A 25,454-nucleotide genomic window follows, 5' to 3' on the forward strand; every position below is an offset into this window, starting at 1 on the left:
CATGGGATCTCACTTACATAAGTATCTTTGTAGACAACTTCAATATTGGACTTGGGCCTGATGCACTATTTTAATTCTGAAGCACATTTGGGAGCTTTATAAATATCAAGAGACATTTCCATATCCTTATCAAATATTCCTCTCTAGACAGGAAAACTTATTATACCTGATAAAAGAATGGTTTAGTTAAATAAAATGAGTACATCTTAGCCTAGATTTCAAGAGAATAGAGATGAACGCTTGCCATTTAGGTTCCCATGCTAGGCCATGAGATTTGAAAGGTGAGGGTATATACAATGACATTTTATTGAGCTTCATTCTGTTCTTTTTCTCTGCCTCTGCCAAATTTCTGATTTTAATAACATTTACTTGTATGACTCATGGAATGCTGGTAAGATGGAAAGAAAGCTCTTCCTTGTAAATGTTTTCAATAAGGAACTAAGGTCTTTGTTTCATTGTGGTTTATATACACATGGAGCTTTGCTGTGTGCGGATTTGGGTGTTAGAACCTTTTATAATCTTATATAATACTTTGAAAATGAAAAGATAGTCATGTATCTAACTGGAAAAATATTTTTTCCTGCTGATTTGCAACACAACAGTCAATAATTATGTAAAGCCTTAGGAAACAAACAATCCAGAAATACATGACAAAGAAAAAAAGCATCTAATTATCATAATAGAATTATATGCCTTTTTAATGAACCAGCTGTTTGGGAAGTAGTATTTTGGTATAGTTTTAAAATGTCCTTGATGGATTTTATTATCAAAAATTATAAAAGAATGGATTTCTTTACATTAATACCACATCCTTGTAGATTATAGCTGGAAGTTTGACAATGATGCCAAAGAATCTGTTTTGCCTTTCTTACCTAAATAGAGAGATAAGTTTTGGCATTAGTGGCCAATTATATTGAATTTAGAAAACAGTTTTTGTTTTTGAGTAAATTGACATATTCCTTACGAAAGGGGGGAAATTTATGTACTTAATTTTTTATGTTCAGGTAAACAAAGCAAGTAAATTTTAATATTGTGAAGATAATTTAAAAATGATAATCTAATTGCTTTATTATTTACTAAATTGTCCCAAACTTGAGAAATTGAAACTCAGTACATAAAAGATAACTGGGACTTAGCAGTTACATGATTTTTTAAAACTGATAGCCTAGGATTTTGCTAATTGGCACCTCCAGCTGAGTTAATATTAGTTAGAATGGGCTTAAGAGGTATAATTAAAGGGAGATGACTGCTCTGTATTATGTTAGTAAGATATTCAGAAATAGGGAAAAAAGAAAGATTGCTAACATTAGTAGAAGGTGATAGACTGAACCCTCTCAAGGGAAACACATCTCCATTTAAAAAATCACGTTACCCAAACACAGTCTTAGAATATATTTTCTTCTTTTATCTTATGTCTTATAAACCTGCCATGCATAAAAATGTAGCCAGTGGCAGACAACTCAATATGTTAAATAATTTAACACTCCCACTACTTCAGAAAGCAAAGGGGGAAGCTGGAGGGAGTGAAATGGAAGGAACCATATGTATGGACGTGTATGAACTATTCTATAGTTTCTAAAATATTTCCATGTTGGTTTATTGTAAACTGAACCACAACAAACCAAAGGGTTTAAAATGGTGTGTTTTTCTTCCTCAGGAATTTATACATTTGGACTGTTTGCAACAGATATCTTTGTAAATGCTGGACAAGTTGTCACAGGAAACCTGGCTCCCCATTTTCTTGCCCTGTGTAAACCCAACTACACGGCACTTGGGTGTCAGCAATATACGCAGTTCATCAGTGGGGAAGAAGCCTGCACAGGCAACCCAGATCTCATCATGAGAGCAAGGAAGACTTTTCCATCCAAAGAAGCGGCTCTCAGTGTCTATGCAGCTATGTATCTGACAGTAAGTAAGGATTAGATTTTCTGCAGGCCATTTAATTTATCTTTAATAATAGCTGTTGGTACTGTGACTAAAATTAAGTCAGTTGACTCTCATGAGATTATGTGTGGGTAGTTGGTTGTATTAAAAAATATAGCCATTAGCATTTCCATTTGAGAATATGTTTGTCTTTATATTAAATAGGGCTTAATGGAAACAAATTTGTCCTATGCAGTTCTTATAAACTTATAATAGTGCAATTAAGAGAACTACCGAGGCCTCTTTGCCGCCTACTCAACTTCCAGTGTTCTCTGGTGTAGGTAGGGAAAGACACACTCTTTTTCTAGAAAGTTCTTTTTTATTGGTAACTCTATCATCTTAGTATCTCAACCACTGTTTTAGTATTTTGTTATAGAACTAACCAAAATGCCCTTAAAAATGATACTCGTTTTATTTATTCTTGAGTATTTGCCGTCATTCTAGTGGTAAGAGCCAGACCGTAAGTGCAGCTGTCTTAGGACGTCTAGGTGGAAGGAAGTGGTCACCACTGAGTGCATTAATGGTGGGCAGGAGTAGGAAGAAGAGCAGCCTTGGCAGGCAGCTCTTGTCCCCAGTGTTTGTATCCATCATTCTTACTCTCTATCACCAGAGGCTGCCTTGAAGCTATAAAGTTGCACTCCAAAAGTGTTCTTTGAAGACTTTTTCTTAGCTCCAGTAAGAAGTGCAGAACATTTTTCCTTTTGGAGTTCTCCTAGTAAATGGTGCCAGTAACTACTTCTGATTTCAGCTCATTGACAAGAGATCTCAGGGCCAATGTCAAGCCAAATTTAACTAATTTCTAATTGCTTGGAAAAACTCAGAATTGTTTTTCCCCTCAAAGAGCTATTCATTTATGGAAATGTTTCTAATGTTCCTAATGTAAGCTTGTACGTTTATCTCTAAAAGAGAGAATATTTCCTGTGACACCTCTGCTTGATATTGGAAATAAAGATTTCTAGATAAAAGACAATTTAAGAGTGGAACTATAGCATCCTATATAATACTCACAATGGCCGAGTCATTTTGGAGGTCATAAGGGTGTGCGTTTTAACATTTTTAAAATGTTTAAGCCAAGTTAATTCTACCATTCACTTCTTGGACTTTAAAAGAAATCCCATCAGGAAAATTTTTATAGCATTAAGGACCAAATATCATTCTATCCATTTTCTCTTCTGTACAATTTTCCAGTTACAACTCTTTTCTTACCCTCATACTGCTTCCAACACTGTTCCTCTAATTGCCCCTGATTTCTTTAGCCCATTAGTTTTGCTTTCTGCTACACATTTTAAGGTACTTCTAGACTTGATATAAAATCTTCTAATCCATGTGTGTTCTTTCTTAGTCACTAAATTGCTTGACTCTTTGTTCCAACTCCTCTAGAAGGTGGAGCAGTTAGCCTTAATATGAAGATTTAAAACTTGTGTGAATCAAGAACAGTAAAATATTTTTCTTTCCTTGTCATTACATCTAAATCTTATGTTTGTATTTGTATCTGGGTATTAATTGTAAAGGTCTTCCCTGGTGGTTCAGATGGTAAAGAATCTACCTGTAGTGCAAGAGACCTGGGTTTGATCCTTGGGTTGGGAAGATCCCTCGGAGAAGGAAATGGTAACCCACTCCAGTATTCTTGCCTGGGAAATCCCATGGACAGATGAACCTGGCAGGTTATACAGTTCATGGGGTCGCAAAGAGTCAGACACAACTAAGCAACTAACACACATTAATTGTAAACACATCTTGTGTATAGATATGTGACCAAGCCAGTGACTTGAGACAAATTCCGGAATACTCTCAGACACCAAATACTGATACATAATTATCTTAGCACTAATATAGACTTCGTTGTGTAATCAGGGTATGCCAGTGGTAGTGAGTGTGTTAGTGTAGTGAAACACCTGGTGTTTTTATTCTGCCAAAATGGTGTGTCTGCTGGCATTTGTTTAGCAACTTCTTATCTGTTTGTTTGTTTTACCAAGTTACTTAAAGGCACTTATTTAAGCTATGTCTGAATTATAAGTCACACTTCTCTAGACTTGGGGCTTCCCAGGTTGGCACAGTGGTAAAGAATCCACCTGCCAGTACAGGAGACACCAGAAATAAGGTTCAATCCCTGGGTTGGGAAGATCCCATGAGGAGTAATGGCAACCCACACCAACATTCCTGCCTGAAAAGTCCTATGGACAGAGGAGCCTTGCAGGCTACAGGCCATGGGGTCTCAAAGAGTCAGACACAACGAAGTGACTGAGCACACACGCACACGCTGTTCTAGTCTGTAGTAAACACTTGGAGATGTTTTAACAATAATGATTATTATTATTAGCAAACATTTATTGAGCATGTAGTATATGCCAGGCACTAGTGCTTTACTTTTATTTATTGAATATTTTACTAGTTCTTATTTATTTTAAAATTTCTTTATTATTTTTATTATTGTGTAATAGTTGATTATTTATTACTGGAGAAGGGAATGGCAACCCACTCCAATATTCTTGCCTGAAGAATCCCATGGACAGAGGAGCCTGGTGGGCTACAGTCCATGGGGTCGCACAGAGTTGGACACGGCTGAAGCGACTAAGCAGCAGCAACAGCCCTAATGTGTGTGTGGTTAGCTGAATTCCCTCCTGGTCCTACATAACCTCTGCATCCATAAAAGTTAAAACCAGAGGTTCAGGTGGTAGATATGTTTAGAGAAAAAAAAATGTAATAACAATCTAGCACTCAGAAATCTATCATTAAACAGCGGTTCAGACTAAGAATCAGGATTCCTGCTTGTAATTACATTGAAAGGTACCGCTGTCTTTTTAACAATAGATTCTGTTCTCTGCTAGCTGCTTTTCTCTCTTTTCCACCACCCCTTTGTGTGTGTGAGCGTGGGTGGCTGCTATGGCAACCCTGAATCTAACTCCTCCTGCAAATGGAGGCAGTACAGTCAGGGTTTGCTGTTATATTTGAACCTATACACATGCATATATTTTCTCCAGCTTCACTGGAGACACCTTGGGAAAACTTTATAATAAAAATGTTGGGGTTTTCAACAGGAAATGCTTGCCAGAATTTTTACATGTAGATGAATAGGAGAAAACAGCCATATTTTTAATATTCTCTGTGGAAACAGGCTTATTGCTGTATTAAGGCAGAGATATATTTGTTTAGTGTGGTGAAAGTGTTATAAACATATATAAACACATAAATAAAAATAAATGAGCCCTATTAGGAAGTATGCAAATAAGAATTGAAGAACATTTTCCTGATGCTTCTCTTTGTGGATTAGTAAATAAAATGAAGGAACTCTCCCTTAGCATCTGACTTTAATTAAGGCTGTGGGGATAATTTGATCACTGAGTTGTTATCTTTTGCTTTTCTGAGAACTTTCAGGGAAGAAAATCCTATGCCTATTTTTGCAAATGCTGTCAGTTTCCCAGGAAAAACTTCTGGAGGTTATTTAACCTTCAACCATTAAATTTATAATTCAGTGTTGAGTTGCACTAGAATAATATTTAAATTAAGCTTTGTGGCATTTCTTTTCATATAAAATGGATACAACTTTTTTCAGTTAAAATCAAATGAACTCCAGAATTGGAATGAGACATAATGTTTGATGACTTTCCAGTTAACCTCATAAACCATTGAAACAAAAAGTCATGGAATGGTCTCTCTAGATCACTTCCAATTCTGACCTCAGGTTTTATGAAAATATTTTTTTTTTAAAGGGAAGGGTCAACTATATTTATTAGTCTTTTTGCATTATCTGTTGCTGCTTAACAAACCACCCTAAACCTCCTCCAGAATTTAGGGAAGCATGCCCATTTTTGAAACAGTTGACTCCATGAGACTGTCTAGGTGGGGACAGTGTTTGGAGAAAGGATTGGGGAAGGTAAAAAGAAAATCTCTGAACTGTCTTCACAAATTTGTCTTCACCGGCTGGTAAGACCTGGCTGACATCAGAAAGCCCTTCCTGTAAATCGTCCCCACTCAGGAGTAATTTAACACTGAAATGTATAAGGTCCCTGAGCTCCAGATTTCAAATGAGCAAAATTGTGTCTGGTAGACAATACATCAAACAGTATTTATTGAGCATCTACTCATAATGTGGCTGCTATGCTATCACTTGACCACTGGTGCCACACTGATATTAGTCTTTTGACATTTCTGTTGTGAGCCTTCAGCTATGTGTTAATTGGTATTAGGCAGGGGAAGGAACTAAAGATATCTGCCAAGTAGCCATTGGGTTCCAGTATTTTCACCACCATAGACCCTTTTATGGTTTACCTTTTTCCTCCCAGCTACCACTCCTCCATGAACTCCATGTTTTCAAATGTTCTGTTTAACATAGTAACACTTTCCCATCCCAACTTAAGCCCAGATATTAAACAATGGTCCATAATAATAAAAATGTAACATGCTGTTTGAAACTGCACGATGCAGTTATTAAACTTGCATACATACAATTATTAAATAGCAAACAGTGAATGATTGAAGACACATGGGTACTCTGCCTCTTCACCATAATTTTACCTGCCTTCTGTAGGTGATACTTATATCTGGGTATTCTGTGATTGACTGGTGGATTTATAGTGGCGTCTGGTTCTCTGGTTAAATCTCAAATATTCCTGTGTATTCCACGTATCAGAACCACTCAGCAGCATGAGATCACCAATGTTGCCAAATGACTTAGTATAGTTCCAGCCAAAAGCAAAGAGTACTGGCATTTCAGTTAGTGCGTGTGGGCTTATTATGGGTAAATATACTTTTCTATTAAGCTCTTTGAAATATTGAAAAATACATCATAGAATTTCATTGATATGTCTGGAGTTTCTTAGGTGTTAGCAAACTCCAGTTTGAGGATTGCTGGCAGCCTTTGGATATTCTAATTAGGAAAATAGGACTTACTATCGTTGGGCAATATAAGATAGCCAGGGCTCCATTATGACTTCTGTAGTCCCTAGCACTTGGATATGTGCCTTCATGGGCCACTGCTGCCATTAAAAAGTATGTTCATGCATGCTACATAGCTTCAGTCATGTCTCACTCTTTGTGACCCTGTGGACTGTAGCCTGCCAGGCTCCTCTGTCCATGGGATTTTCCAGGCAAGAATACTGGAGTGGGTTGCCATTTCCTCCTCAAGGGTATCTTCATGACCCAGGGATCAAACTGGCGTCTATTATGTTTCCTGCGTTGGTAGGCAAGTTCTTTACCACTAGCACCACCTGGGAACCCCCTAAAATATATATATATATATATGTGGGCTTCCCTGGTGGATCAGCCATGAAAAATCAGCTTGCCAATGCTGGAGACATGGGTTCGATCCCTGGGTCAAGAAGATCCCCTGGAGAAGGAATCGGCAACCCACTCCAATATTCCTACCTGGAAAATTCCATGGACAGTGAAGCCTAATGGACTACAGTCCATGGGGTTACAAAAGACTGAGATATAACTAGCAACTAAATAGCAACAACAGCATGTGTATGTGTTATGACTTCATTGCTATAAAAACAAATTTATAAATAATGTATGTTGAATATTTTATTTATTGTTCACTTTTTCCTTCTGGTGTTAATATTAAGACAATTTCATAGGTCCCTACAAGTATCATTGTGCCTACTGGATAAGTTTTTCTTGTGGATGGTACACACATAGTACAGTTCTGAGTGAAATATGATTGTTAATATACCTGGTAATGACAGTGGGAGCCTCTGAGTCAGATGATATGAAATATATAGATTGGAGCAGCCGGGGGATCCTTCAGCACTTTCTCTGAGAGTCCAAGAGGGAAGAGGTCACTATTGGCAAGCACCGTGGGGAGTGCTTCAGAAGTAAGTGGTACTTGGGATGCATCTTGAAGATGAATATGATTTGAATAGGTAAAGAAGAGTCATTCCAGGTAAGGGGACAGGGAGAGCAAAGGCCAGGAGCAAAAACAGCAGATACATTTTGGAGGGACTGAGAGAGGGTACCTCTCATAAGGAGTATATGGTGGGGGTGGGATTGTGGGGTTTAAGAATTAGCAAGGGTAAATAAATCAGAAAGACCTTGTAAACCAACCTGAGACTTCATGCTCGAGTTAATAAGCAAATAAATGCCATACAGAAGCAGTTCTTTAGAATGATTCTATTTATTCCGATTCCTGTAAATATATATTGAATATGTAGAATGCATCAAGCCTGTACATACTGATGTAAACTCCTCCTGAAGTTTAAAATGGTTTAATAGAGAGTAAAGTGAAAGTCGCTCAGCCATGTCTGACTCTTTGCAACCCCATGGACTATCAGATCAGATCAGATCAGTCACTCAGTCGTGTCCGACTCTCTGCGACCCCATGAATTGCAGCACGCCAGGCCTCCCTGTCCATCACCAACTCCCGGAGTTCACTCAGACTCATGTCCATCGAGTCAGTGATGCCATCCAGCCATCTCATCCGCTGTCATCCCCTTCTCCTCTTGCCCCCAATCCCTCCCACTATCAGAGGCTTTTCCAATGAGTCAACTCTTCCCATGAGGTGGCCAAAGTACTGGAGTTTCAGCTTCAGCATCATTCCTTCCAAAGAAATCCCAGGGCTGATCTCCTTCAGAATGGACTGGTTGGATCTCCTTGCAGTCCAAAGGACTCTCAAGAGTCTTCTCCAACACCACAGTTCAAAAGCATCACTATAAGATAAGATAAGTTACTTCAGTCGTTTCTGACTCTGTGCAACCCCATAGACGGCAGCCCACCAGGCTCCTCCGTACCTGGGATTCTCCAGGCAAGAACCCTGGAGTTGGTTGCCATTTCCTTCTCCAATGCATGAAAGTGAAAAGTGCAAGTGAAATTGCTCAGTCGTGTCCGACTCTTAGCGACCCCATGGACTGCAGCCTACCAGGCTCCTCCATCCATGGGATTTTCCAGGCAAGAGTACTGGAATGGGGTGCCATTGCCTTCTCCGTCCATGGACTATACAGTCCATGTAATTCTCCAGGGCAGAATACTGGAGTGGGTAGCCTTTCCCTTCTCCAGGAGATCTTCCTGACCCAGAGGTTGAACCCAGGTCTACCATATTGCAGTTGGATTCTTGACCAGCTGAGCCACAAGGAAAGCCCAAGAATACTAGAGTGGGTAGCCTACCCCTTCTGCAGTGGATCTTCCTGACCCAGGAATCAAACCAGGGTCTCCTGCATTGCAGGCAGATTCTTTACATCAACAGTAAAGAGGGAATTACAAAGAAAAGAAACTAAAAGTGAAGGGACGATTTTAAGAAGATGGTCAGTCTCAGACTTGAAATGATAACCATTTGAATTCAGTTGGTTTCCTTAAGACTGAAAGCCCTAGTGCTGATGAGACCAGAGTCAAGTGATATGAAGTGTATGGATCTGAGCAGCTGTGGGACCCCTGTTTTCTCTGAGAGCACAGGAATAGGAAAATCAGATGTAGACCCAGAGCCAGTGCTCTGAGGTACACCTCAGGATTTATACACCATCACCAGCTTACTTGGGCTTCTCTGGTGGCTCAGGACAGTAAAGAATATGTGTGCAATGCAGGAGACCCTGGTTCGATCCCTGGGTCAGAAAGATCCCCTGGAGAATTCTCATGAATGACTATCCACTCCAGTATTCTTGCCGGAAGAATTCCATGGACAGAGGAGCCTGGCAGGCTACAGTCCATAGATTTGCAGAGAGTCAGACACTTCTGAGCGAGTTAACACTTTCACACTTTCACCAGCTTACTTAGATGCTACGGCTAAACGGAGCCAAGCTTTCATTTATTGAAAAGTAACAGTCTAGCACCATACCAAGAACTCTCTATGCCTTAATCTTCATAATGGCTGGAATGAAATTTGGGTATCTTCATTTTACCGGTAAGAAAACTAAGGATGCACGCATGTGTGCATGTGTGGTCATTTCAGTCGTGTCTGTCTCTTACGCAGAAGCTAGCTAACCTGCCCAAGGTTATTCAGCTAGTTATTTGTTAGAGCCAGGACTGTGACCCAGGGTGGTGTGACGCCAGAGCCAGCATTAGGTTTCTTATGTCACACGACCTCCTGAGGTGTGCCCAGTGAACAGAAGGCAGCTGCATTTTATCTCCCAGTGCCTTACACAAAGTCGATGAAGGAAACTAGTTCATTGATTTTCACTGAAATGTTGCACAATATGAATTAGGAAGGTTGTCAAAAAAGTATGCATTCCATAAGTTCCTGTTTTGTGTCCTATTTTCCAGGCAGCCAAGTAGCTCAAACACTAAAAGTAATATGAATGATCATTATTATTGGACTTTAATTGTACTTTGATTTTAAGTAAATGCATATTTTATTCTTATGAACCTTAATTTTGAGTATCTTATGTCCTGCATAGTGTTTTCAGATGGTACAGAACTTTAATGGCTTTAAAAATGACAACTGGCTGTGCTCTCAGACCTAGTAAATCCACTGTGAGCCAGAGTCTGGTCTGGATTCATTTATTATGTAGTCCTCACATGACCCTACTTTACCCTGAGGCCATATGATGTTAATTCATGTATTCATAAGTGCGGGTGTTTCCTCAAGTGTCTTATCAAGGCTCCAGTGCGTTAACCACCTCTCGTTTATCTTACCTGATCAGAAGATGTCTTGGATGTAAAGGCTCAACATGGCTTTTAGTAAGATGTCCAAATGTCCATCTCACTTCAGACTATGATGTGGCAGTGAGCCAGAGAGTTAACATAGCACTGACATAAACTGAGATGTGAGGAGCAGTCCTTTCCAAGTGAAAGTGAACCGATGACATCTTCTTGCATGAGATAGAAAAGAACACACTTGACAAATCAGTGGTTACCTCTACCTGGTTGAAGATTCAGTAGTCTATAGTCATTCTCCAGGATCTGCCTAGACTGGTAAATTAAATGGACACATGAGGAGACCTGCAACCCCCGCATTCTTGAGATCTGAAGTGGTGGCATTAAATCTTTACCATTCCCTTTCCTAATGCAACATGATTTTTCATTTCTATCCTGGCAGGAGTGGGAGAATACTGTTTCCATAAGCTTCCAATTGAATTCCCCCAGTACTCCACCTCCCTAGGGGAAAATGACCACTGGCTGTGCTCTCAGACCTAGTAAATCCACTGTGAGCCAGAGTCTGGTCTGGATTCATTTATTATGTAGTCCTCACATGACCCTACTTTACCCTGAGGCCATGATGATGTTAATTCAGGTATCCAGGTAACAATGTCCACTAAGATCCTATGTCCAATAGTCCTCAAAATATCTGGATGTTCTCTTTTCCCCAGTGTATAGTCACTTGAATGAATGGTCACTGGTCCTTTTGGGGCAGAACTGGGAAAGTCATTACAATATCTATTTTCTGTAGTGTTGCAGATCCTTCCCTCTGGGTCCAAAAGTTGTCTCATTGGCTCTCCATCTGTTTTCCTCCAAGGGAAGGCTATGATCTGTAAGTCATCTCTAAAACTTTCAGATGGTCAAATCCCCTTGGCTGTCACTCAGGCCTCTGCATTATTATAATAATTGAGACACTCCCTCCCACCCCACTGCTGCTTCTGATGGTTAAGCTCCATAACTGGCTTCTGTTTCTTCAGGCTCGCCTTCATCCACATGGGTATAGGGGGACTCAGCTCTGTGATGGGCTCTTCTACCATCAGTCCTGGCTGTACAGGAGGGGTGCTGCTGGGATTTTGCATTGTGCTGGTGGCCCTCTTGCTCACATTTTCCTGACACCTCAATGAATAGCTCATCACCTAGATCCTCCTATGGTGCACAACCCTCTAGCAAGCCTTTGTGATCATATCAAATGTCCATTCCAGCAGTGCCCATTTCTTTGAGACTTCTCATTCCTTCCTTCACCAACTGCCAGGGCAATTCAGGCATGTCAGGTTTATTAAGAGAAAGCAGTCATTTTCCTCTAGGCTTTTAGGAGCCAGCCCAGCAAGGTGTTTTTACTGTCCTCTGGAGCCTTGTAAGAGTGTTAAATCCTTAGTGCTCAGGGAAAGTATCCCTATGTCAACAAATATTTGCTTATCCTTTTTCTGTTTCATTCTTATTGATAAAGTCCCCGGAAAATCTAGCCCCCTACGTCTGCCCTGCCTCCAGCCTGTGTGTGCTGGCTAATTCTTGCAGCTTCTTAAGTGTGGAGTCTATCTGCTTCTCATCAGGTTCCTCACATCCTGAGCAACTTAGTCCTAGTCATTGGCCTGGCAGTCAGGAGGAGCAGTGGGGGCAGATCATGAGGGAGCCCCCGGTGCATTGGGGGAGAGTGACTTCTTATTTCCCCAGTCATGCATCTTGGCATGGGTAAGCTGAGGGAGTACTAGCATTTTGTAGGTAGAGGTGGGCCACATCTGAAGGCTCTAAGGGTTTACAGCAGTCTCGTTAATCAAAATCTTCAGTCATATCCACCCAGATGTCTCTGTCCTTTGTGTTAAGGTCTCAGATTTTCCACACCAGGGTCCTGACCTCGTGTGCATAATAGACCTGTCTTAGCTGAGCACTCAGTCATCTTTGAAGGTCCCCTGACTCTTAGTAAGTCATAAGTTGGTCTTCAGATTTTTCTACCCTCATATTACAGAATAAATAACCTCTTTCTAAGTTACCAAAGAGGCTCTCCAGCTTACACATTCAGTTTTCGTTTGTTCGTTAATTCCCCTCAGCTTTTCATTTTCTCTCTGTAGGGCACCAGCAAGACTTAATAAGAATCAGCCAATTTTATTATCCCTGAAGGCATTGTTTCCCTGATTCCTCAATTGCTTGAATCATTGACCTGGCTAACATCTTCCTCCCACCTAGAGGGACCAACCACCAGGCTTCAGACTTCCAGTGCTGAAATCAGGGATGTTTGTGTAAACAAGGATGAGTTGCTTAGCCCAGGGGTCCCCAACCTCCAGAATCTAGTGCCTGATGATCCAAGCTGAAGCTAATGTAATAATAATAGAAATAAAGTACACAATAAGTGTAATGTGCTTGAATCATCTTGAAACCATGCCCCCTCCTCCTGGTCCATGGAAAAATTGTTTTCTATGAAACCAGTCCTGGGTGCCAAAATGGTTGGGGACTGATGAGTTAGCCTGTTCCTACCAGAGCATTCTTCCAAGCCACTACTGATGACTTTTAGCAATTGCATAGCTACCTGGTGGACTGTCTGTGCCTCACACACCATGTAGGATGAGGCTCTCATTTCCAGCCAGGATATGTTCCCAAACGCATCTTACCTCCTGCTATCTTAGACCAGCCCTGGTACTGACTCCATTAGTCAGGATTCTCCAAGAAGTGAAAGAGATTTATTGGAGGGTTGGAGGGGGGCAATATTTGCCAAAGTTAGAGGAAAGACGCAAGATTGGATAGGGAGAGTCTTAGCCAGTTCTGAGCAGAGGTTGTCCATTAAAAGAGCCCACACTGGGCATAAATGGGCAAGCCTTAGAACCCATGCTATGCTTAGTCATTGACTTGGGGCTGGCCAGGAAGATTGTGGCCTCTGCTCAAACACTATGGTGAATCCAACTGTTTTAAAGGCACAGCCTCTCAGCTCACTGCTCTCCTAACAGCACAATAGCTTGATCTTTGCTGAGAGGAGATCAGAGGAACTTACCTCTCTGGCTGCCATACAGATTTCATCTAGTTCTAACTTAGAGAGGTTCTCATAAGATAATGCACAGCATGGGGTTAAGAGTGTGCTGTGTTGTCTTCTGTGATCCTCTCTGTACTAAATGTATTTGCATTTGAAGTGCCACAATGTATAGCAAAAATTATAACTCTGTAATTTCAGTCATCAAACTTCTCCTAAATTGATGGACGTTATAGTTCAAATCCTAAAGGAAATCAGTCCTGAATATTCATTAGAAGGACTGATGTTGAAGCTGAAACTCCAATGCTTTGGCCACCTGATGTGAAGAGCTGACTCATTGGAAAAGACCCTGATGCTGGGAAAAATTGAAGGCAGGAGAAGGGGATGACAGAGGATGAGATGGTTGGATGGCATCACCGACTCAGTGGACATGAGTTTGAGTAAACTCCGGGAGTTGGTGATGGACAGGGAGGCCTGGTGTGCTGCAGTCCATGGGGTTGCAAAGAGTCAGACATGACTGAGTGATAAACTGAGCTGATAGTTCAAATCAAGGAGATTCTTGGCATATCTTCCACTGTATTACAAAAGACATTACCTTCTCCTATGAACACAGTCTGCTTTGAGCCTTTTGTTTGTTTGTGTCATGGAAAGAAAATTTTGAAAGGAGAACAAAGGACTTCAAATAACAAATAGAAATTCTTCTATAATAGTGTAGAAATTTAGAGTATAAAAGTAATAACTGTTATTATGGCATGCTTACTGGGCTAAATGTTTTACAGATAGTATATTTACTGCTTTCTTTCCTTTGTCAAACATATTAATCAGGCATATTTTTGTATATAGGAATGTGTGCTTTTAGCTTATGTACAGTGTAGGAAAATGTGATTTTTTGAGACATGGTAAAATCTCCACCATCAAAAAATAAAACCAACAACCCTACAATACCATCCATAAATTTGAACTAACTTCTCATTTCTGAAAGCCTGCATCTAGAAAGACTAATTAATACTTCCTCACCTTATAAACTAGATATTATGTGGGTTTTGTTCTTCTCCACCCCAGCTACACTCTACCTAAACTACTCTTCAGAATTCATCCACTAGAGATTTTATCAAAAGTCTCTTAAGACCCTTGTCTTTCTGACCATTTCAACATTACTAAGACTCTTGATCACCCCCTTCTATCTGAATTTTTCTTTTTCTAAACTTTGGGAACATTTTATTTTCTAAATTGGCCTCCTCTCTTATTAAAAGTGCTTTATTGCAATGTCATAAAACCACCTACCAGCATTTACCAGACTTCCACTCTTGACCTCTTTTTGTTCCCTCAGTTATCCCTCCCATTGGTGATCTCATTCATTGCCACTTCCATGTCTTTTCAAGTGAACCCCAAAGCTCCTTCCCTGGCCTTACCTTTCTCTTGAACTCCGAGTGTATTCCTAACTTGAACATAAATATATTGTTTTTTATCAGCTCCTTAAATTCTGCATTTCAAAAATCGAAATCATGACCTGCCATTGCTCCAAACTAGCTACTGCTTTTCTATCTTCTGATTTGATTATTGGCATTCCTACTGTCTCAGTTACCCAAGCAAAACCTCTGAGTCATCCTCAACTCCTCCCACTTCCACACCCCCACATCCAGATGTCTGATTAATTATGTTGGTTCCACATTTGAAATATCTCTCAAATTTAGACTTGTCTTCTCCACCCTGCCCCTCATGCTTCTCCTTGAACATGGTTCCTTTACATCACTCACCTTGACTATTGCAGTAGCCTCCCAAAGAAGCTTCCTAAGAAAGTTCTTCACTCACCCCATTCATTTTTCACTGTGCCACTAGAGTAACACTCCTAAAGCAGTTGTTTAAACAAGTCTGTTTTTGCACAAAAGCTCTTCATAGCCTCCACCTCATCAACCCTTCAAAGGTCACACCGCTATATGTGGCATATGAGACCTTCTTCATCCTGGCTAAGCTTGTGTTCCCTTCTGCCATAGATTGAATTGTGTCCCCTGAAAAATTCCTGTTGTTGTTTAGTCACTAAATACCTGTCATTGAAGTCATCTAGTCTCTGGTATTTTGTTATGGCAGCTTCAGCTAAGACACCTCCCTTCATTCACTACACCATCTTTCAGGAGCTCAGTTCCCAGGTCATGTGAACTCAGTTCACACTAGATCATCACCAGTCACTAACTACAATATTTTTTCCACATTAGTACTTTTACCTTTGCTGTTTTCCTGACCTGTTAATATAATATCTTCAGTACCTCCTACCTCCATATTCAGCTAGTCAAAATTCTAGTCATCTTTGTATGTATCAACCAGAGTTCTCCACTACACATAATGGAAAGTGAATCTGGCTGATTTGGCCCAAATGAGGTGAAAGGATGGGCTTACAAACTAGGTTCAGGGAATGAGCAGGAACCGATGGAACCTGAGCAGCCAGAACCTCAGCCAGGACCTGACCACAGGAAGGACACGGTGAGGATACACTGCTGTGCCTGCGGGACCCAGGACCCCACATGGCCACCCTCTGGTGGTGCCTCCACCGGCGTGGCTGCCACCGCAACTGCTAATAAAATGGATATTTCACTTTGTCTGCTTCTTTGCATCACTTTCAGGCATATCTGACTGACTGAGTGTGGCTTATGTGCCAGCAAACTTCTGGCCAGGACTTTGAGGAAGGCACTGTCCAGCTCTTGTTGGCTTTGGTAGTGGGATAGAGTCTGTGCTTCCCGTATGGGAGGTATACTGTGTGGAACGGGGTTCAAACATTCCATAGGGAAAAGAAACATGTTCTTTGTCTTTATTATCTAGATCAAAGTTGCTTTCCTTTTTGGAGTTTACTCTCGTCTTTTTAATTGAAAGTAATCTACTTATCAAGGGCTTCCCTGATAGCTCAGTTGGTAAAGAATCCTCCTGCAATGCACAAGACCCTGGTTTGATTCCTGGGTCAGGAAGATCCACTGGAGAAGGGATAGGCTACCCACTCCAGTATTCTTGGGCTTCCCTTGTGGCTCAACTGGTAAAGAATCTGCCTGCAATGTGGGAGACATGGGTTCAGTCTCTAAGTTGGGAAGATCCCCTGGAGAAGGGAAAAGCTACCCACTCCAGTATTCTGGCCTAGAGAATTCCATGGAGTGTATAGTCCATGGGGTCGTAAAGAGTGGAACATGACTGAGCGACTTTCACTTTCACTTTCAATCTACTTATCTTCAGTGGCACACCTAGCATGTTTGACACCAAAGAAAATCATTCTTTAGTATCCCTTCCTCTGGATGGAAAAATTACTTTCAGCAATAGTTACATGGTAACAGTAATAAACATAGTATTGATTCATTTTTCAAGTTTAAAACAAACAAAATTGTTTTAATTTTTTTTAATTGGAGGATAATTGCTTTACAATGTTGTGTTGATTTCTGCTGTACAACAGTGTGAATCAGCTGTAAGTATACTTATATCCCCTCCTCTTGAACCTCCTTCCCACCCCTACCCTACCCCACCCTGCTAGGTTGTCACAGGGCACCTGGCTGAACAGTCTGTGTTGTATAGAAACTTCCCATTAGCTATCTGTTTTACATATGGTAATGTATATGTTTCAGTGCTACTCTCTCAATTCTTCCCACTTGTCCACAAGTCTTTTCTCTATATCTGCATCTCTAGTCCTGCCCTGCAAAGAGGTACATCAGTACCATTTTTCTAGATTCCACATATGTGCATTAATATATGATATTTGTTTTTCTCTTTCTGACTTACTTCACTCTGTATAACAGGTTCTACGTTCATCCACCTTACTAGAACCGACTCAAATCCATTCCTTTTTATGGCTGAGTAATATTCCATTGTATATATGTACCACAATTCTTTATCCATTTATCTGTCAATGGATATATATTTTAAAGGCATTAAAATTTAGTAAAATATTTTATGTATGAAGTAAAATTTGCACATTCCCAGCAAAATACTATACTCTGTATTTACATTATTTTATGATTTTATTATATTGAAATAACCTATTATTTCATTAAGTTAAACTCCAGGTAGTCATATAAATTGGCAGAATCAAAATAGTTGAAGTTCTCTTTCTTCATCTTTACCTTTACTAAGGTATCATTTTAGCACCATAGGAGTTGAAGCCACTTCATAGCCAAGGCATGGTTGAATGCTTCCCAGCCTTTAGAGCAAACTTACTCTCCAGATGAATATATATAGCTGAATGCACATGCCAGAGGTCAAATTAACTTCCATGTACAATACAATATTTATTAGAAATTATGTAGTAAAAATGTGCTGATCATTATATATATTAACACGTAACAGTAACAATAGCAATTATTTCAGTTTAAACCAGTGTCCCACTTACTATTGCTCCTTAACAAACTGTTCCTTGGTGGCATAAAACAATTTACTGTGCTCACAGATTCTGTAGGTCAGATATTTAGAAAGATGTGGCCTGGCTATCTTTCTCCTGTATGATGTTTTTGGCCTCTGTTGAGAAGACTCAAAGCCTGGCTCCAAGGATGCCTTGATATCTCAGGCATGGAATTATCTGAAGGATTGTTCATTCAGTTGCTGCATCAGGTCTGGGAGGACTTCATGACTTGGGCTACGTATGTGTGACTTTTCTGTATGTCTTGGCTTCCTCACAACATGGCAGCCCCAGGTGGGTCAGGTTTCCTGCAAGACTCCAAGCACAAGTGTTTCAGTGAACAAAGCAGAAGTTCATTGGCTTTTATGAGTTCATAGTGTCACATCTGCTGTATTTTGTTGTTTACAAGCAAGTCATAAGATGGCCCAGTTTCAAAGGAAGGAGAATTTGACTTCACCTTTTAATGAGGGAGTGACAAGGGAATGAGAGACTGTTGCAGCCAGTTTTGAAGAATACAATCTGCCACAACCAACAGGATTCTGAGAGGCAGAAGTCTGTATTCAGTGACATTGTTTAGAATTGCCTGGCAATTATATAGAGCAGATAGTTGGTTTTATTATTGCATTCCTGTTATTGCCTGCACCTGGGGTAGACTGCTGTCACTGCTCCTGTTCTGATCTGGAAAGGCCTTGGTAAAGGAGCACTTAAAAAAGGTAAAGATTAGCCCAGTTGTTTTATCATTTATGTATTTCTGCCTCCAGTAGACTAAATTCACTGGCATTAGAGACCATTCCTTTATAGCCATCACAGTGCCAGCAGTAGCATGAATATAAGGCAATCTAGAAACGTCTGTTGATTGGTTCAAATAATGACAACCTGTTTCAGATGCTCATTAGTTGTTACTAGGAAGTTTTAAAAGATGTTTTGCCCTTGCCCCCTAATAAATCTATAGTCTCTAATTATAGTGATGAAGAAAATGATACTCAGAGGTTGTGCCTATACAAAGCCCTGGATCAATTCTTCTGAATAAATAGGTCTAATTCCTTAAGTAAATTAAGCATTGGCATTCTCTCTCTCTGGCACTTTATTAGAGACAAGAGAGGTAATGGGGATACACCTTGGCATTTATGTAAGTCTCCATAGGCCCTCCCCCAGAGCCTCTTCGCCACTCTAACCTCAACTAGGAAAACCTTTACACAATCTCATCTTTGGAGATGAGGCCTGAAGGGAATCCATGCACATATCGGGGGTGGGGAGGCTTTTGTACACCCTTAAATGATCCTACTTTGTCCTCATTGCCTAAGAATGTGGACGCAGCTGAGTTGGATCCACAGAGATGCTGGCTGAAAGGACCTCTGTCCCCAACCCAGTCTGTGGCTGCTCATGGACATAACCTCAGCATCCTGTACAGCAGCGGTCCCCAACCTTTTTGGCACCAGGGACCAGTTTCGTGGAAGATAATTTTTCCATGGACCAGGGCGGGCCATGGAAATCATGATTTTCATAAGGAGTGCACAACCTGGACCCCTCACATACACAATTCACAGTAGGGTTTGTGCTCCTGTGAGAATCCAGTGCTGCTGCGGACCTGACACGAGGTGGAGCCCAGGTGGTAATACAAGTGATGGAGAGTGGCTGTTAAAGCAGATGAAGCTTCACTTCCGTGCAACCTGGTTTCTAACAGACCATGGACCAGAACTGGTCTGTGGCCCAGGTATTGGGCCAGCAGTCAACTTCGCAATACTTACACACTCAAAAAAAAGCCCTAAAAATTAATGCTCTTTTGATTCTTACTTTCCCTAAAAAGAGGTCCACCTTATTTGTGTGAATAGCTGCATAACAAGTGACAGGCTTTTACCATGTGTCCCAGTACTGTGCTAAGTAGCTTCTGTAGCTGATACTGTTCAGTCCTCACAATTGTGAGCTATTATAATTCTGAAATTAAAGATGGAAAAAAAAGTCAGACTCAGAGAAATTTAATAACTTGCCCAAAGTCACACAGTGAGTGTATGCTGGAGCCAAAGTCTGAATCCAGAATGCTTCCCACGTGTCCTTTCTGAGCCACACCCCCTCCACGGCCCCCCAGTGCAGCCGGTAAAACCAAGGTGCGCAACTGGAGTGCTGACTCTGCAGATTCCAGGTGCCTTACCTGAGACCCTTTGTTCCGGTGGCTAATGTCTCTGTAGTTTCCCAGGAGCAGAGTTTTGACTCACACATGGCAGTGGCCTTAGATAGTGTTCCAGCACAGTTGGTTTCTTAGGGCGAGCCAGAAATCACAGTGCACTTGCCAGAACACTAAAGATAGCCACTGCACATCAATCAGACATATTTCTTATACTTAAGGGTTCCTAATGGCCCCAGTGTGCTCATATATTCATTGCTATTAAGTTTAACTAACTGACGATGACACTCGCTAATTCAGGTGGACCATTTTTAACATAAAGACATGGTCTTTTAAACTCATTCTGTAATTGATTTTCTTTGTAAAGTTTTTCTTACTGGGTATTTTCATTTCGTGAAGGTCTGTGGTGTTAAGATGGTAGTTTGGGGGTAATTTACAAATATAATTGAAATAGGGAAAATTAAATAGAAAAGTTGAACTCTTATAAGAGGTGTTAACTTCAGCATAAAATCCTTCTCTTCATCACACCTACAAATGTGGTTGGGGCCATCATCATAGCTTGCCTGGATTACCAATATCATTTTCCTATAGCCTCTTCTATAGCCTCTCCTCCTGCCCCTGTAATCCATTTGTTCTTCAGGTAATTTTCCAAGTGGCTGTCTAAAATGGGAATCATAACAGGTAGGGCCAGTTCCATTGTGTGTGTAACCTGTGCTGTCAGGCACTCAGGAGGGCCCCATGCTTGGTTTTGATGCTCTACTCGTTATCCTGACATTGCTGATGATTTCTGCACAGAGATCTCTCGTTTTCACTTTGCACTGGACCTTGCAAATTAAATAACCAGTCCTGGTAACATAGAATCATGCAATCCGCTCACCACACTTCCTCATACATGCTCTAGAAGCCCCTTTTTGAATTTCCAAAGAATTAATGGAATATGATTTAGAAGCATCTGGATTATCTGTGAACTTCCTTGTTTTGCACTACTTTAGTTCTGTGATCACAAAACACTTTACAAATACAAATATTAAGGAATGTCAAAGATGTAATATTTACACAAGCACCTTAAAAACTAACCCAGTGCAAATAAACCCAAAATGGCAGTAGTTTTTGTTCACTTGTTTTGGTTTCCCTGCTTGCTTATTTTATCACACTGTTGAGTCCATGGTCACACAATTCCCAAGGTTTTTCTTTAGCAGTAAACTTTGTCTTTTTCTTTAAACTCACAGATCTAGATTCATTTTTTAAGTAATATTCAATGACACTAATTATCTTAATATCTGATAAGAAATACCTAGAAGGGCTCAAAGTAAAATAATCTTGATTCACTATATATCAATTGATAGCACTTGTGCCACATTTTAAAGAAAAAAATTAGATTTAAACAATAATTAGTTGGTTTAATTCAAACACTGACAATAACAGTTAATTCAATTATATAGTCATTAATTTAACAAAAACCATTGCACACCTATAATATGCTAAGAATTTGAAGACAAGGACTTTCAGCCCTTGATCTCAAGGGGTGTCTGTGTGTGTGTGTGTGTGTGTGTGTGTGTGTGTGTGCATACGTGCACACTCAGTTGCTCAGTAATGTCCGACTCTTTGTGACCCCATGGACTGTAGCCCACTAGGCTCCTGGGTCTATCTAATTTTAATTTCTCCATGGCAGGAGTATTGGACTAGGTTGCCATTTCCTTCTCCAGGGGATCTTCCTGACCCAGGGATTGAATCTGTGTCTTCTGACTGAGAGCAGCTACTGCATGTGCCATGGTGGTGGTCAGAGTATGGACTTGGCAGCTAACTGAAATTTATAGTTTTTTTGACCATGCCCCTTGGCATGTGGGATCTTAGTTCCCACAACCAGGGATCGATTGAACCTGCACCCCCTCCATTGGAAGTCCAGAGTCTTAACCACTGGACCACCAGGGAAGCCCTCACTAGCTTCTTGAATTTGGAATGCTGCTCCATCACTTTTAGCCATAAGTCCATGGGCAAGTGGCTAAACCTTTATATGTCTTAGTTACTGCTACTGTTAAGTACCAAAGTCATGCGGTTATTTGGATTACATGATTGACACAGGTACTGAAGTTAGCACAGTTCTTGACATATAGCAAGCATTCTGGTTATCTTAACTTTTAGTATAATTAATCAGTTATTGAGAGTTAGCCAAGCACTGTGTTAGTCACCGAGGTGACAAAAAGGATATTTCTATCCTTCATAAGCTAGCAAAGGAGAAAAAATATATATCGTTTCAATACAAAAATGATGTCTTTTCATAATTGTTATGAGCAAAATGCTGGGGAGCAAAATGAAAACGACAGAAGCCTATCTTTATCTAAATATTATTTACTTTCTATGTGGTGAATGGAAACAGCTGTTACATGATGGAAATGTGAGAAAATGTCTAGTAAAAGCATTTTTGTTCTTCCGGCTGATGGACAAAGTGCTGTGTGTACAATATATTTATCATGGGGGTCATACTGGAGAGAAATGGTCTCCATGTGAAACCAGCCACGGCTGCACTTAAGGGATAAGGTAAATGTGTCAGTGATGAAGGGGCTGTTATTCACAGCCCAACCATCAGTCGGCCATTGTGCTGAGGGCAGCTGAGCCACTGAGCGTGTTCTGATCTTAACTGCACGCACCAGCTGGTCCTGAACACTGAGCTTGTTGTTAATTCACTTCACATTTGTGACTCCCTAGCATTACCCATTCAGCAACATCAACTACATGATAAATTCTGTGTCTGTGATTATGTAATCTTTTGTTAGGGACCCATTAAGTATATTGTAAAGAAAATGGATGGCCACTCTTGGTTTTTCAGATGCAATGTGTTCAAGGGCCTTTATTCCCATGCCCATAAGTTAAGCAATATAATTTGTTATTTCTCTCAGAAAATGTAGTTTTCATCCAAATATATCATTTTAATCCTTTAGGTTTATTCCTGGCACAGAGCAAGCACAAATCTTCACGGTGCCTGTGACAGTAATAAAATTTATACTACTTGTGAGATAATTGTGCTAAATCCTGTCATTTTCATTTAACAAATGATATAATAAGATTCACAGAAATTAAGTACTCTTAAGGTCACAGAAAGAATCAGTGGTGAATTGACATTTTAACCCAGGTCACTAAATACCTAAAGTTGAGCTTTTCTTCCTGGTTTACACTGACTAAATATGGAATGCACCAAGTATTTAAAGGGTATCAGTAAAATATGAAGCAATTGATTAACTTTCAGAGGCAAAATATTTTTAAAAGCTGTTATAATAATCAGAACCTGAAAAATGGACTAACTCTGATAGTTTAACTCTGAAAATTCAAGATAATTTCATAAAATCATTTTATTACATTGTGTATTTCTTGAAACAGTAATGTATTAATAGATGTAAAGAAAGGCAATGCCAAAGAATGCTCAAACTACCACACAATTGCACTCATCTCACACGCTAGTAAATTAATGCTCAAAATTCTCCAAGCCAGGCTTCAGCAATATGTGAACTGTGAACTTCCAGATGTTCAAGCTGGTTTTAGAAAAGGCAGAGGAACCAGTTGGAATCAAATTGCCAACATCTGCTGGATCATGGAAAAAGCAAGAGAGTTCCAGAAACACATCTATTTCTGCTTTATTGACTATGCCAAAGCCTTTGACTGTGTGGATCACAATAAATTGTGGAAAATTCTGAAAGAAATGGGCATGCCACATCACCTGACCTGCCTCTTGAGAAACCTGTATGCAGGTCAGGAAGCAACAGTTAGAACTGAACATGGAACAACAGACTGGTTCCAAATAGGAAAAGAAGTATGTCAAGGCTGTATATTGTCACCCTGCTTGTTTAACTTATATGCAGCGTACATCATGAGAAATGCTGGGCTGGAGGAAGCACAAGCTGGAATCAAGATTATCAGTAACCTCAGATATGCAGATGACACCACCCTTATGGCAGAAAGTGAAGAACTAAAGAGCCTCTTGATGAAAGTGAAAGTGGAGAGTGAAAAAGTTGGCTTAAAGCTCAACATTCAGAAAACTAAGATCATGGTATCTGGTCCCATCACTTCATGGCACATAGATGGGGAAACAGTGGAAACAGTGTCAGACTTTATTTTTCTGGGCTCCGAAATCACTGTGGACGGTGATTGCAGCCATGAAATTAAAAGATGCTTACTCCTTGGAAGGAAAGTTATGATCAACCTAGACAGCACATTAAAAAGCACAGACATTACTTTGCCAACAAAGGTCTGTCTATTCAAGGCTATGGTTTTTCCAGTGGTCATGTATGGATGTGAGAGTTGGACTGTGAAGAAAGTGAGCACCGAAGAATTGATGCTTTTGAACTGTGGTGTTGGAGAAGACTCTTGAGAATCCCTTGGACTGCAAGGAGATCCAACCAGTCCATCCTAAAGGAGATCAGTCCTGGGTGTTCATTGGAAGGACTGATCTGAAACTCCAGTACTTTGGCCACCTCATGCGAAGAGTTGACTCATTGGAAAAGAACCTGATGCTGGGAAAGATTGAGGGCAGGAGGAGAAGGGGACGACAGAGGATAAGATCATGGCATCATCGACTTGATGGACATGGGTTTGAGTGGACTCCAGGAGCTGGTGATGGACGGGGAGGCCTGGCGTGCTGCGGTTCATGGGGTCGCAAAGAGTCGGACACGACTGAGCAACTGGACTGAACTGAACTGAAAAGATATAGATAACTATTGTTGGACAGAGCACAAGTGTCCTAAAAAATGATTTTATGTGCAGTACCCAACTCCAACCAATATGATAAATAAATTAATAAGATAGCAATAAATGCTGAAATGAGGACAATATTTTTGAATATTAACTGATATAGTTTTCATTTCCTTTGGATCATGGTGCTCTTGTCTAGGTCGGCATTATATAGTAGAAATACAAATAAATCACATAAATGATTGTTAATTTCCTAATAGTCATATTTTTAAAAAGCAAAAAGTTAAATTAATTTTTGAAATATATTTTGTTTAACCAAGTACGTCCAAATTTTAACATTTCAACCTGTATCAATATAAAAAGTATTAATGAAATATTTTGCATTCCTTTTTCTGCAAAATTTTCAAAATTCAGGGTCTATTTGACTCATAATGCATCTCAGTTCTGATACTACATTTTCATCTTAAGTATTTGCTCTCTATTTAGGTTTCATAAAACTTACAGTGTAAAAGTACGAGCACATAACCAATTTATTCCAAATATATTTAAAAGTTTTCTAATAATCAAAGCAAGTGCCAGTTTTAAAATTTAAACTAAAAAATGCAGTCCTTTTTTCCCACTATCCATATTTCCAGTGCTCAATAGTTCTAATTAGTGGCTTCTATACTGTACAGCATAGCTGTAGGATTTCTCATCTGTTATTCAGTGTCTCAGAGAAGAACATGCCATAAGAGAAAGGTCAACATCTCTCCTCCAATTTCCTGTCCTCTAGCTCCTGGAAGCCCCCACTCCACTCTCCGCATGTATGAGTTTGACTATTTTAGATTGCATATATGGGTTAG

General features: G+C 40.1%; 1 protein-coding gene across 3 annotated transcripts in view; it reads left to right on the top strand.

Moving 5' to 3' along the window:
- Positions 1-25,454, top strand: part of PLPPR5 (phospholipid phosphatase related 5) — a 135,490-nt gene that overhangs the window by 49,008 nt on the left and 61,028 nt on the right. For all 3 annotated transcript variants that reach the window (XM_019957007.2, XM_019957005.2, XM_019957006.2), the window contains exon 3: positions 1,658-1,908. In XM_019957007.2, the coding sequence (XP_019812566.1) occupies positions 1,658-1,908 (251 nt within the window). The remainder of the gene's footprint in view (positions 1-1,657; positions 1,909-25,454) is intronic.

Source organism: Bos indicus, chromosome 3, assembly GCF_029378745.1.
Source record: "Bos indicus isolate NIAB-ARS_2022 breed Sahiwal x Tharparkar chromosome 3, NIAB-ARS_B.indTharparkar_mat_pri_1.0, whole genome shotgun sequence".
NCBI classification, from domain to species: Eukaryota; Metazoa; Chordata; class Mammalia; order Artiodactyla; family Bovidae; genus Bos; species Bos indicus.